Source organism: Dermatophagoides pteronyssinus, unplaced genomic scaffold (genome assembly GCF_027571235.1).
Source record: "Dermatophagoides pteronyssinus isolate colony J.1.1.1.1 unplaced genomic scaffold, Derpt_VIB-CSIC_2022.12 sq0009, whole genome shotgun sequence".
NCBI classification, from domain to species: Eukaryota; Metazoa; Arthropoda; class Arachnida; order Sarcoptiformes; family Pyroglyphidae; genus Dermatophagoides; species Dermatophagoides pteronyssinus.
Genome location: NW_027461533.1, coordinates 710,083 through 724,656, shown reverse-complemented (window position 1 = coordinate 724,656; position 14,574 = coordinate 710,083). Strand labels below are relative to the sequence as shown.

The window sequence follows — 14,574 nt, the reverse complement described above, 5'->3', positions numbered from 1 at the left end:
CAACGCTTTTTTGTTTGGTGTTTGGTTGAGGGGGGAGAGTTTTTCGGGTACCACCATCCGGATTTGTAATCATCAAAGCCTGTAATTGACTTTTTCTTGTGGTCTCATCATCACTATCATTTTGTTGTTGTAGTCCACAGTGTTAATAATACTACTGATGATGATTATTAAGTTAGTGTTCAAGATCAAGATCAATTTGAAAATCCAGAAAATCAAATCAAACATCGTGATCATATTCGTGATATTCACATTAGAAATGGTTTTTTTTCTTTTCTTTTCTTCAGAAAGATCATCATCAAGGATGATGATGGTACATTCCAATGATCAACAACCAAACAACAAAAAAAAAAAACAAATATCAAAGAATCGGACTATTTCTACCCTTGTGTGTGTGCAAATGAAAGATATATGATTATAATGATGATGATGAACTCTATATTACCGAAAACGTTTGAACGAAAATCAAAAATTCTTTTCAGGTAAAAGGTGATATTAGTCTAAACACAGAAGCGCGAAATGTGTGTGTGTGTGTTTGTGCTGGTATTTAGAAAAGGAATATATTTTTTCTATGGAGAAAAAAAATCTACAAATAATAGACTTTGAAATATTCAAATATTCATTTCATTCATAACTATTATGGGAAACGAAACGAAACGAGAGAAAATTACTGCTATGAAAATTATAACATATATCATTGATAATCCATCTTTTTCTCTCTCTCTTTCTCTGAAAACTATTAGACTATCGATACCCAACTAATAATCGATTATAAATACAACACTGGATGATGATAATGATAAAGCAGATGAAGAATGAGAAGGAAGCAAAACAAAATAAAACAAAAAAATGCCGACAAAGGTTATAATAGCCGGCAGCAGCAGCAGAAGCAGAAAACACCGGTTACAGAAACAATTTATTAATGAAAATCAAATATATACACCTTTTTATATACACACAGATAGGTATAGATAACGGATGATGATGGTCGTAATAATCGATATATCGATTGTTTGTGTATTTGAATTTTTTATTTTAAAGAAATGATAAAAAACGTGACTAAAAGAGCTGTAAGAAAAATATGTTTGTTGTTGTTTGATTATGTTATGTTTTACCTGGCAAATGTTGTTGTTGTTGAAGAGACATTCTGTATTAGAAAAACATGTTTGGTATATTATGATGATGATTCGATGATGATGATGACCACCAAGATCGTCGCCTATTTTTTTCCCCCTGTTTGTTTGGTTGAAATATGTACCTCTATATATATATCGATTAGAGAGATCGATATTGAAGAGATTGGGAAAAAAATTCTTCCATAACAACAACAAACAAACAAACAAACAAAAGAAAAGAAAAGAATGACCGTCGTCTTGTTCGATCTATTATCGTCGGTATATTGGGTATATATTGTGGCGGTGTTTTTCAAAAAAAAACTTGACTAAAATGAAAGATTTGGACGTTTTGTGTGAAAATAGACCTCACACTTTCTTTTTTTTTCCTTGCTTGCTGGTCAAACAAAAGAACCAGAAAAACTGAAAAACCAAAAAAATAAGAATAGAGGATATATTCCGACAAGCGCAATTCTCCCTCTCTCACCTTTTTCATTCATTGAAAGATTACCACCACCAATAATAATAATAATAATGTTTCCATTTTTTGTTCTATGGGTCAATTTATTACAAATTACCTGTATTACCTATATTTACAAATAAAGGAATATTCATTATTTGGAAAATTATTTTAAAAAAGGATCTTCTTCTTTTTTCAACCTTCGTCGTCGTCGTTTCTTCTCTAATCTTCCTTTGAATGGTGGTGGTTGAAGTGGTGTGTCGATGATGATGAAGATTAATTATCATCATCATCATCATCAATAGAAGAAAGGAACCACCTTTCAAATACCTGAAACATAAGATGATAATTAACTTATAAACCATATATAATGTTCAAAGCTAATTACACACAGACAGTAAATATAAAAAATCAAATGATGAATTTTCCTTTTTAATTTTTTTTATTGGAATTTTCAAAAATTTCGAAAATTCAAAATTCTTATCCACCAGGCGCCATCTTTTGGATGGAAAAATGTTTCAAATTTTTTGTTGTTCAAAATTCAGTTTTTTTAATTAGTTTTTTTTTTTTTTGGTTTTCAAACCGAAAAAAATATCCAATTATTATCCATAACCACACCACCTGCCTATAAAATTTCAATTTTTTTTCTCTCGTTAGGTAAATATACTGATAAATGATTGATAAATCGATTCGGTAAAAACAAAACAAAAAAATCAAATTGAATTTGATTTTGCTATATAAATAGCAAGCTTGTTAATGATTTTTTGTTTTTTATCAATTTCAATTTCGAAAATCAAAAGTGAAAAATCCAAAAACAAAAACAAAAAATGAAAATGAAATTTGCATTGATTATCATATTTTTCCTATTCAGTTCAGGAATCAACGGTAAGTTCCCTGGAAATTTCCTGAAAAAGATTTTCTTGAAAATTTCTCTTTTTTTTGAAAAAAAACAGGAAGCAGATTTGCCCGACCAGATAATTATCAAGATATAATGGTTTTGATTAATGGTCGTGCATTACCAGCACAAAGTGCAGTAAATTTACCAAATATTTTGGTTACAAATAAACAAACTGGTCAGGAAATTCCATTACGAATTGGTATACGAAAAATATTAATCGGATCAACGGAAAATGAATCGGAAAATCATGGAAGCGGTGGCGGTGGTAATGATCATGGAAGCGGTGGCGGCGGTAGTAATAATCATGGTAGCGGTGGCGGCGGTAATGATCATGGAAGCGGTGGCGGCGGTAGTAATAATCATGGCAGCGGTGGCGGCGGTAGCAATCATGGTAGCAGTGGCGGCGGTAGTGATCATGATGGTAAAAATGGCAGTAATGGTATATTGGTTATTGAAATGTAAACATCCGAATTTCAGATTTCAGCATCCAAAAGTTTGTTTTTTAACGTTTTGTTTGTTTGAATTCAATCAAAATAAAATCAATCTTTACCTGAAATCAAAAAAAAAAAAGAAGCAAACAAGTTACTATGACAACAACAACCATTATTCTCTTTTTTTGTTGTTGTTTACCTGGTGGCAGGTGCAGCAGTTGAACAATTTCATTCACTTCGTGTGTGTGTGTGTTCAGGTTTACCTGCCTACCTACCTTGCTTTTGTTGAGTGCATCAATTTCTTTGATTTTGATGCGTTTGTTTATATCTGATGTAATGTGTGGATGTGTTTGACATCAATCAATACATTAAATGATTGGCCATTATGGATTCTAATTACCTGTTGCTATTTGTAATTTTTTGTAATTTTTATTGTAAGTTTTTTTTATATTAGTTAATTAACCCTTCGTTTGAATCCAATTGATTTTTTTATGATTTTTCTTTATTACAAATGGTCAAAATAAGTAACATTTGTTTCAAGTTATGAATGTTATGTTTGTAAAGATCAAGATGATAATAATGGTAAATGTATTCGTACTGTTCGTACTTGTAATTTAGATGATAATAGCTGTATGACTATTGTACGATGGGGAAGTAAGTGTTTGTTTGTTTGTTTGTTGTGTTTTTTGATTTTCCGCAAATGAAATAATCTATTTTTTTAAAAAACACATAGGTACACCTTATTGGGATCCAACTGGACAGAAACAATATTATATATCGAAAAAATGTGCAACATTGGTAAAATGATTTTCTGTTCTTGATTAAACTTTGTTTGATTTTTCAACAATATTTTTTCCTCCACATAGTCACAATGTCAAGAAGCAAGTAAAAATTCAAGTCGTCGTTGTGATCGTATTTGGTATAATGATTGGGAATGTGTTGAATGTTGTACTGGTGATCGTTGTAATTATTATGTTACCGTAAGCAGTTAAATTATCGTTTCCTCTTAATATTTTTTGATTTCATTTTTTCCGTTCAAACATTTTAGCTTGGAACATCAACAATCAATGGCAATATGGTCGTTATTAGTATGTCGATTGCTGCCTTTATAATCTTACAAAGATATTATTTTAGATAGCCATAATCAATCATCGATAACCAAAGAAATTCATATTTTGTAATTAATCATGCATTAATTTAAAACAGTCTTTTTTTTGCAATTTTTTAAATTTAATTTTTTTGAAAAATGAAAATGAAAATGAATAAAAAAAATTTCGTTCGAATGAATGAACGACATTTATGAATGTTGTTATTCTGGGCTTCACATGTGCTTCGCGAATTTTTCTAACAATTTTTTTTTCGGATTTTGATTTCATCAAAAAAAGTTTAAAATTTACATTTTTCTTCTTATCTTCATTCGCATTTACGGTAACGAATGCCATTGGGTACACATCAGAAAATCTTTCTGGGCTGGTAAGTGTTTTTTCTTGTTGTTGATCTTCTGAATCTTGTCTAACAACCATTTCATTCTACTAAATCCAAGGCTATTTTTCGGTTCATTTGGTATTGCCAGTTTTGTTTACATTAAAAGTGGTTATTTTATTGATCGTGATGAAGCAATAAAAGTACGGGAAAAAATTCGACAAAAACTTGAAGAAGAAGATAAATAATAAAAAAAAAATCGTTCCATTTACAAAAATCAACTTTCAAAATATACATCAAACATAAATCATCAAAAAAAAAACATGGCTGCACCACAATTTAATCTTGATCCATCTAAAATGCAAATAATCAATGAATTAGAAGTTGAAATGGTTGCCGATATGTATAATCGTATGACACGTGCATGTCGTCTAAAATGTATTGTTCGTAAATATAAAGATTCTGAATTAAGTAAAGGTGAATCAGTTTGTATTGATCGTTGTGTAGCAAAATATTTAGATATACATGATAAAATTGGTAAAAAATTAAATTCATTATCACATATGGATGAAGAAGCGGCAAAAAAATTACAACAAGAACAACAACAATTGTTACAACAACAACAAATGCAGACCAAATAATCAATGTTTTTTCTTTTAAATCAAATAGCCAATATTTCTAATTTAGAATGAATGAATGAAATAAATATAGAATTCTCGTCAAACTTTTTTTTGGGATCATATTGACTTTAATAATTAATTAATTATAATCAATTCACATAATTTCAATACATTTTTCTCATTTTGATTTTTCCGATTCTGCTGGTTGCTGTGGCGGCAATGATCCATCTTTACGAACACTATCATCTGGTTTCATAGCCGGAAAAAATAAAACTTCTTTAATATTATTTGTATCCGTAAGATACATTGTTAAACGATCAATACCAATACCAACACCACCAGTTGGTGGTAAACCAAATTCTAATGCCTGGCAAAAATTTTCATCAATTAATTGTGCTTCATCATCACCGGCTGCTTTATCACGTGCTTGTTGTTCAAAACGTTGTCGTTGTACAAACGGATCATTTAATTCAGTATAACCATTAACAATTTCTTTATGATGAACAAATAATTCAAAACGTTCAGTTAAACCTGGTTTTGTACGATGATATTTCGATAATGGTGACATAACAATTGGATGTTCAGTTATGAAAGTTGGATGAATAATTTGATCTTCAATAAAATGACCAACTAATTTATCTAATAAACGAGCACTTGTACGTGGTGGTGGACATTCAATTTCATGTTTTGCGCATAAATCAGATAATAATTTATTTGCTTCAGGTTGATCTAATTCAGTTGCTGGTGGTAATTTTATATTTAATTGATTTTCTAATTCTTCCATCATTTGTATTTTACGAAATGGTGGACGAAAACTTATTGTTACAGGTGGTGTTTCCGAATCTGAACCATCCGGATGATAGGATATTTCATATTTACCATACAATTGATATACTAAACCGGATAACATTTTTTCAACCATTTCCATTAGATCATTATAATCAGCATAAGCAATATAAAATTCACATGTAGTAAATTCAGGATTATGTGTTAGATCGATACCTTCATTACGAAATTGGCGGCCAATTTCATAAACACGATCCAGGCCACCAACAACCAACATTTTCAAATATAATTCCGGTGCAATACGCATAAATAAATCCATATTCAATTCATTATGATGAGTAACAAATGGTTTAGCTGTAGCACCACCAGCAATCATATTCATCATTGGTGTTTCCACCTCAAGAAAACCCATTCGGTCAAGAAATTCACGAACATAACGAATGACACATGCTCGTGTAACAAATTTATTACGTGTTGATTCATTAACAATAAGATCTAGATAACGTTGTCGATATCTTTTTTCTTTATCTTTAAGTCCATAATGAAGATTAGGCAGCATATGTAAACATGGTGTTAACAGGGCAAGTTTTTTCGGCATAATACTTAATTCACCTTTTTTCGTTTTACATGGATGACCAAGTGCACCAACAATATCACCACGATGAATACGGCCATTTATTCGTTGAAATTCTTCATCATCCAAATAATAACGAGCATTAGCCATTACTTGAATTTTGGTTCCTTCACCACGCAAATCATAGAATATAAGTTTTGAGCCTGATTCACGTTTTGAATAAATTCTTCCAGCAACTGATACTTCAACGTCATCACGAATTTCACCATCATTCAATGATGAATATTTTTCAATAAAATCATTCAATGAAATTGATACATGAAATTTATGTGGATAAGGATTTTCACCCGATTCACGCCATTCAATTATTTCTTTTGAACGATTTTCATGATATTCATTCGGATCTAATTCTTCATCACTTTTTACTTTTGCTGTTTTATCGGTTGCTGAAGAAGGACTTTGCTGTTGTTGTGCTGCTGCTACCGCCATAGGTTCATTTTGTTTCAATTTAGCTTTTTCTTCTTTCATTTTTTCCAATTTTTGTTGTTTTAATCTTCGTTTCAGTTCATTCTTGCTTAATTTTTCTTCACCACCTAATGATATCGGCGGTTGTTGTTGATCTGAATTACTACTCATCATGTAAGCCGGTAATCGATAAATTAATTCAGATTTTGAAATTAAATTTGTATTTTGATTGACAATAAATTTATTGAGTACACTAATTCGTCGTACAAAAGTAATAAACATTCAGCCAAACCAAACCAAACGAAAATATTTTTGTCTTCAAAATTCGACCATGTGGAACGTCGTGAATTACCTGACTCAATATAAAAATGATGAACGCGTGGATATCAACATTGAACTTTTATCATACATTTTTATACATTGAAAGTATCGACCGAAGAAATCACAAAAAAAATTCCATTGTATAACATTGGCAAAAACCAATTTCTCCAAAGAATGAGGCCGGGCGTTTAATTATTTAAAGACATGCGCATTACAAACATTCGAACACCAAAAAAGATATTGCTGCTGCTGTTGTTGTTGGTTGTTTGGTTATGTGGCTGACTAAGCTTTTTGCCCTGAATTGAAATGAAATGAATGAATCAATCTGAATGAATGCCGACGACACTGTTTTTTTTTTGTATTTGGTTAACAATATTATCGAATCAAATCAAATCGATCAGCAACAGCAAAAATATTGAAAAAAAACAAATCTGGCTACCAAAAAAACAGTTAAACGGATGTGTTTGCCTTTTGTTTGATACATTGCTGCTTGTTATCATTGTCAATTTTTTGTTAGAATTTTGACGACGACGACGGCCACCATCAAAATCGCTGTTTTTTGTTATCAATCGACAACGTTATCGATTTTTTTCGTTTGTTGTTGTTGTTACACAGGTGTAAAAACAACTAAATGTTAAACATCACCACACCTAGTAATAATCTAATTTGGATTTTGAATTGATTTTTGTTTTTTGTTTTGGAATTCTTTTTCTTCACTTGGAACGTGAATATTTTTAATAATTTTGTGCTCAATTCAACAATAAATTGTGAATAAAAAAAACATGACAAAACAAACGCCTGCCATCGTTATTGATAATGGAACAGGGTATGTATGAAAAATTTTTTTTTGAAATTATCGAAATTTATTAATTAATCGGATTTTTAGTTATACAAAAATGGGATATTCCGGTAATCGTGAACCAAATTTTATAATACCATCAGCAATAGCTATAAAAGAAACATCAAAAGTTGGTGATCAAGCATCAAGACGTTTAGCACGTGGTGTTGATGATTTAGATTTTTTTATCGGTGATGAAGCATTAGATTCAACTGGATATTCAGTAAAGGTATTAAGTTTTTTTCATTGAGATTATTGACAAAATAGTAATAATTTTTAATTTTTTTGATCAACGAAATCCAGTATCCAATTCGTCATGGAATTGTTGAAGATTGGGATCTAATGGAACGTTATTGGGAACAATGTATATTCAAATATTTACGTGCAGAACCTGAAGATCATTATTTTCTATTAACTGAACCACCATTGAATACACCAGAAAATCGTGAATATACTGCCGAAATTATGTTTGAAACATTTAATGTGCCTGGATTATATATTGCTGTACAAGCTGTATTAGCATTAGCAGCTTCATGGACTAATCGACAAGTTGGTGAACGAACATTAACTGGAATTGTTATCGATTCAGGTGATGGTGTTACACATTGTATTCCGGTTGCTGAAGGTTATATTATTGGAAGCTGTATTAAACACATTCCGATTGCTGGACGTAATATTACATATTTTATACAGAATTTACTTAGAGAAAGAGAATTCGGTATACCGGCTGAACAATCATTAGAAACGGCTAAAGCGATCAAAGAACGTTTCTGTTATGTATGTCCTGATATTGCCAAAGAATTTGAAAAATATGATAAAAATCAATCAAAATGGATTAAAAAATATACGGGCATAACTGCAATAACGAAACAACCGTTCGAAGTTGATGTCGGTTTTGAACGTTTTCTTGGACCTGAAGTTTTTTTCAATCCCGAGATTGCCAATCCTGATTTTGTCACATCATTGTCGGATATTGTTGATACTTGTATTCAAAATTGTCCGATCGATGTACGACGACCACTTTATAAGGTAAGTTGTTTTTTGAATATTTTTGAATTCCATTTGTTGTAACATTCTTTTCCCATAGAATATCGTTTTATCCGGTGGTTCAACAATGTTCAAAGATTTTGATCGTCGTCTACAACGTGATATTCAACGTTTAGTTAATCAACGAATGAAATTAAGTTATCAATTAAGTCAAGGACGTCTAAATCCAACACCAATCGATGTACAAGTTGTATCACATAATATGCAACGTTATGCTGTTTGGTTTGGTGGTTCTATGCTTGCATCAACACCAGAATTCTATTCAGTTTGCCATACAAAATCACAATATGAAGAATATGGACCATCAATTTGTCGCCATAATCCTGTTTTTGGTACAATGACATAATGATCATTTTAATTTATAATATATGAAAAATCGTTTCGTAATTTTTTCCCCGCTACTTCTTTTTTTTTTGGCATGTATCAATCACATTTAATCAGAGAGAAAAACAATTCATTTTTGTCCAAAAAAAAAAAAAAAAATTCAGAAAAAAAAAGTTTTTATTATTATTGTAAAGTGTATCCTATTTGAAGAATAATCCATTATTTAAGAAAACAAAAAAAAATCATTCATTACTTTCTTTTCATTCAATTCGGTCTTTTGATGTTTATTTTGGAAGTTTTGAAGTTTCAAAGTTTCAACCAAGAAAAATCGTCCGATAATGTAAACATTCGAATGAATAACGTTCGAATTCTCATAACATTCGAATATTCGGAGAGTGCAATGATTTTTTTCAAGAATGAATTTAGTTTTCGAATCACGCATGTGTGCACAGAATGATGACCGGTTTTTTTTGCTTGCTTGCTTGGCTTGTCGTCTGACGTTGATAATGATGATGATGGTGATGGCATATGGATGTTGTTGTTGATAATGTTTATGCGTAACTAAATAAAATCAAAAAAGCAAAAACAAAATCTGAATTCATTCATACACATCGACAACGTTGAATTCGTTTTTTACACGTCGACTAATATTGTGTGTAAGATTCTCGTGTGACTTGTTTCATTTTCGTTTCGTTTTTTTCTTCCTGTTTGAATTTTTTTTTCTTCTCAGAATTTCTTCTTTTTTTAAAAAGTTTAAATGACGATGATGAACAAATACTGCTCACTTGTCATCTTTTTATGGATGATCACAACGTTGGTCGTATGTCAAGAACAACAACAAGATTCTGATCATCATATTAGATCGGAAAATGATGATCATCATTTTCATGAAAGTCAAATTCCACCACCATATCAACAACCAAATCAAGATGATATAAACAAAATGTTGATTAAAGTATTTGAAATGATTGATAATAATAATGATAAACAAGTTGATTCGGATGAATTGAAACAATGGTTAGATAAAATACATAATAATTTAATTAATGATAATGTTGAACAACAATGGTTATATTATTCACCACCATTACAAGAAGTACATAGTTGGGAATCATATGATCCAGAAAAAAAAGAAGCATTATCATGGGATCATTATTTGAATTCAACATATACTGATGATGTTGTCAAAGCATATCAAACGGATGCAAATATCGATGAATACAAATCGGATGATCCAAATTTTAAAACATATTTTATAATGTTAAAACGTGCTGAACGTCGTTGGAAATATGCTGATAAAAATAATGATACTGTTTTAATAAAAGAAGAATTTAAATTTTTTTTACATCCAGAAGAATCTGAACATACTAAACATTTGTTGGTTGAAGAAGCAATGGAAGATATGGATATTAATGGTAATAAAGAAATTACTTTGGAAGAATATATGAAACATATGAATGAAGTTTCACCTGAACAAGATAAACAAGATCCAAATTTCGAATCGGTAAGTCAATTGGAATGAATGAAAATCTTTTCTCATTCTTTTTTTTTCATTTATTGTGTAGAATCATCAATCACAATTTCAAACATATCTGGATAAAAATAAAGATGGTAATCTTTGTATGAATGAATTAACTGAATGGCTTATACCAAATTTTGATCGTCATGAAGCTGAATCACAACGTATGATACAAGATACTGATAATGATCATGATCAAAAATTAAATGAAAAAGAATTATTACAAAATAATCAATATTTTTTAAGTTTAATACCGGGTGAAATGTGGAGACAATATTCAAATGCTGGTGCTGAATCCGCAACAACTGCTTCTTCACATGATGAATTCTAAAATGATCAATTCAATTCAATTCATTCGTTTTCTGACCAATCTATCTAGCTGCCAGGAAATTAAATAAACAAACAAACGAAATTTTATCCAAAAAACTCAAAATCTTTTCTTCTACCAAATTATTTGATTGTGATAATTTTTAAACAAAACAAATGTTCACACTGATTTATTTTTTTCACAACTCTTTCTTCCCTTCAAAAAACCGATGGTTACACTTTACTAAATGGCAACTTTTCTTTTCTTTTTGCAATCTTTTTTTAACAAAAAATTTAAATAAAAACAAAATTTTTTAAAAAATTCAATTTATTTCAATGCAAAATGCAATTGTGTGATAACTTTGCGACATCTATTGAGTATATGCCAAAATTCCAAATTTTTCTTTCAAGTCATCAACCTAACCTCACTGAACTATAAATCACAGTCATAGTCATCAACCTAACCTAACCTAACTTGACTATCAAATATGAAAAAAATTATAAATTTTTTTTTCATTCATTTCCTTATTCACCTTAATAAAAAAAATTGAATCCTTTTGTTTATTTGAGCCAAAAAAAATCTATTTTTTTCGAAGAAATTTTCCAATCAATTTTTCAAAAATTCGATGCTAATTAATTCTCATTAGATGCCCTTTAGCAATCTTATATTTTATTTTGAGCAAAAAAATGATCGTATTAAAACCAGAAATTCTCGAAAAAAAACATTGATTACACTTTAGTTTCTAATATAATTATCATAACAGTTAAGTTCAACGAACCTCGTTTAAGAAGCAACCTTGAACTTGTGCTTTGTAATGCGAAAAAAAAACTTGTTCAATGATTTTAGAAGAAAAAATAAAAAATAAATTAGATCTTCTTGTTGGAAATTAATTGGAAAAATTATCAAACATTTTTTTTCAAAAGAAAAATATCCCATTAAATGATGAATTCAAAAAACAGATTTCCAAGAACAAAAAAAAACCAAAAAAAACGATGAACGATTGTTTTGTTTTGACAATCGATATATCGAATTGATTAAACAGGTTGTTCCATTCGAATTTTCTGTTTTTTTTTTTTTTTTTTTTTTTTTGGTTGTGAGTTCCATTTGGTTTGGTTTTGTTTTTGTTTGACCATTTTTTTTTCAATGATAATTGCGAAATTTTTGAATTATCATCATCACATGATGGGATGTTTATGGGATATTGAACAACAACTTGTTGAATTTGTTTTTGTTTTTTGGTCTGGTTATATAACCAAACAAAAACAAAAAAAATCTTCAAATGTAAGCCAATAATTTATATGGTAATTTTATTTTCGATAAAAATTTCACTCTTTTTTTCCCCTTTTCTTATGTTTTCACAATAACCAAGATACAAACCACTTGGTTGGATGGTTTTCGATCACAATCCATTTTTAGAAACGATGTTGAACACACACACACATAGTGATCAATTCAAATAAAAAGTTTGTTCCATTATCCCGAATCAAATCAAACAAACAAACAAATGGCTAACTTAATGGATAACTTTAACAACAACAACCAAAATAAAAAGGTTTGTTTGTATGATGATACCAAAAAAGAAAGAAAAAAAGTGAGGTGTAAAATAAACTTTCCACTTTTTCAAAATTTATAGTCTACCTGGTCGACCATCATCATCATCATCATTATTATTGTATTTCACACCCTGATTTCCTCAATCTTCTTCATTTTTTTGAAATTCATTTATATTCATCTTTTTTTATATAAATCAAATCCATAACAAAAACGAAGAAAAAAAAGGATTGTTGTCATATTGACAATGGATTTGTGTTTTTTGTTGTTTGTTGTTTGTCAATGGATAATTTCATTGTGTGTGTGTGCATTGCATTCAATTGAAATGATCAATTCTTATGACAAATTCATATGTTCGTTTTGATTGAAATTTCCACATGAAATGGTTGATGATGATGATTGTTTATTTACTTTCAAAATTTATTTTGATTCCAGAAAATTCGAACAATAATCAACAACAACAACAACAAACACAGTAATACAACTTGATTATCATGGTCAGATATTTCCGATTTAATTTTGATTATTGTTCAAAATATATCGATCGATCGATTATGATTATTTGACCTTGCTTCTAATAACCGAATTTTTTCTTTTTCTTTCTTCAATGAATAGCATTTTTCATTAACATACAATCCCTGTACAAGGCTTCAAGCATTATTATTGCTGATGATTGATGATTGATTTATTTGATTGATTGATTGATTGATATATTTTGATACCTATATCACGAATAAAAAAAATGGCTAAATATATTTTCTTCTTCTTAATTAATACATATCGATCTATTTGACTATAAAAAAGGTATGTAATTAAACAAAAAAAATTAAAAAGAAAAAAATTCTGACGATAATCATGCACTATGTTTATCCATCATCATGATGCAATTCAAATGTAAAACATTCAATTTTTTTTTCTTCTTCTTCTTCTTTATTTAACAGCATCAAATTAAGATCAAGACAAGGAAGCAATTTTCTTCGTTTGTATATCAAAACAAAATAAACATTCCTTTAAGCTAGATTTTTTGAAAAGAAAAAAATGTCCAAATCAACTAACTAAATATATTTTTTATTCATCATTCTTTGTGATGAGAATCATATACTAGAAGAAAGAAAAAATGCATTAACATGACATAGCTGATCATCATCATCATCTTTGCTGTTGATGATCATCATAGTCATAGATTAATTGAAATGTACACACACAAACACAAACACATCCTATGTTTGGTCAATACTCTTGAATACCAGTTACCAATTTTCTTTCTCTCTCTCTTGTTAGAGAAAAGCAAAGAGAGAGAGAAAAAGATGCTCTCACTGGTCAAACAAACAAACAACAACTATAACCGATATCGACCTATCGGCCAAACAACATTCTCAACACAACAGGTTGACCAACCTATCCTACCCAAAAACCAAAATTAAATCAAAGTAACGGCTATATGGTTTGAATTGAATGATGTATTCAATAGATTACATTTGAACAGATAACGACAACATTATCTTGAGGGAAATGAAAAACTTGTCCCGTTAGTTTTTTCTTTTTCTTCTTCTTCTTCAAACATGATAATAGTAAACAATTATGATTGACGATGTGGTTGTGTAGGTAGTCAGGTAGAGTGTATGCACAATAACCGCATTTTACCACCACTACTACCTTCTACGCTAAGCATCCTTAGTTATATCTAGCGAGAAAAAAAAAGATATCCAACAACCAAATGTCCAAACATCCGAGAATGTAAAACAACTAACTAACTAACTAACTAACTAACTAAGGTTAGTTTCCCTCCAATCGTTTGGAAGATGGCCTGATGGCCACAATAACAACATCTTAACTTCATGTTTTTTTATTTTATTTCGTGTGTGTTTTTAGTAAATGTCATGTCATATTTGCAAACTATTT

General features: G+C 29.8%; 6 protein-coding genes and 1 long non-coding RNA gene across 7 annotated transcripts; 6 read left to right on the top strand and 1 right to left on the bottom strand.

The window, feature by feature from the left end:
• Nucleotides 1–2,327: 2,327 nt before the first annotated feature.
• Nucleotides 2,328–3,039, top strand: LOC113795919 (uncharacterized). Its single transcript, XM_027346157.2, has 2 exons — nt 2,328–2,454; nt 2,523–3,039. The coding sequence occupies exons 1-2, from the start codon at nt 2,397–2,399 to the stop codon at nt 2,927–2,929; spliced, it is 465 nt and encodes a 154-aa protein (XP_027201958.2). The 5' UTR covers nt 2,328–2,396; the 3' UTR covers nt 2,930–3,039.
• A 108-nt stretch (nt 3,040–3,147) lies between these two features.
• Nucleotides 3,148–4,198, top strand: cold (coiled). The gene is made up of 5 exons (XM_027346158.2): nt 3,148–3,332; nt 3,424–3,552; nt 3,632–3,696; nt 3,765–3,878; nt 3,947–4,198. Exons 1-5 carry the CDS (start codon nt 3,284–3,286, stop codon nt 4,034–4,036), a joined length of 447 nt encoding a protein of 148 aa, XP_027201959.2. The 5' UTR covers nt 3,148–3,283; the 3' UTR covers nt 4,037–4,198.
• Nucleotides 3,424–7,047, bottom strand: LysRS (Lysyl-tRNA synthetase). Its single transcript, XM_027346156.2, has one exon. The coding sequence runs from the start codon at nt 7,045–7,047 to the stop codon at nt 5,119–5,121; it is 1,929 nt and encodes a 642-aa protein (XP_027201957.2). The 3' UTR covers nt 3,424–5,118.
• Nucleotides 4,644–5,044, top strand: Tim10 (translocase of inner membrane 10). The gene has a single exon (XM_027346160.2). It carries the CDS (start codon nt 4,644–4,646, stop codon nt 4,959–4,961), a length of 318 nt encoding a protein of 105 aa, XP_027201961.2. The 3' UTR covers nt 4,962–5,044.
• A 308-nt stretch (nt 7,048–7,355) lies between the features above and the next one.
• On the top strand, nt 7,356–9,563 carry Arp3 (Actin-related protein 3). Its single transcript, XM_075821345.1, has 4 exons — nt 7,356–7,912; nt 7,973–8,153; nt 8,228–8,953; nt 9,012–9,563. Exons 1-4 carry the CDS (start codon nt 7,869–7,871, stop codon nt 9,315–9,317), a joined length of 1,257 nt encoding a protein of 418 aa, XP_075677460.1. The 5' UTR covers nt 7,356–7,868; the 3' UTR covers nt 9,318–9,563.
• Nucleotides 9,564–10,052: 489 nt separating this feature from the next.
• LOC142645334 (reticulocalbin-1-like) lies at nt 10,053–11,442 on the top strand. Its single transcript, XM_075821346.1, has 2 exons — nt 10,053–10,799; nt 10,861–11,442. The coding sequence occupies exons 1-2, from the start codon at nt 10,053–10,055 to the stop codon at nt 11,143–11,145; spliced, it is 1,032 nt and encodes a 343-aa protein (XP_075677461.1). The 3' UTR covers nt 11,146–11,442.
• A 763-nt stretch (nt 11,443–12,205) lies between these two features.
• Nucleotides 12,206–12,861, top strand: LOC142645298 (uncharacterized). The gene is made up of 3 exons (XR_012846449.1): nt 12,206–12,402; nt 12,491–12,673; nt 12,755–12,861. It is a non-coding gene; the product is annotated as an uncharacterized LOC142645298 (long non-coding RNA).
• The last annotated feature ends 1,713 nt before the right edge of the window (nt 12,862–14,574 follow it).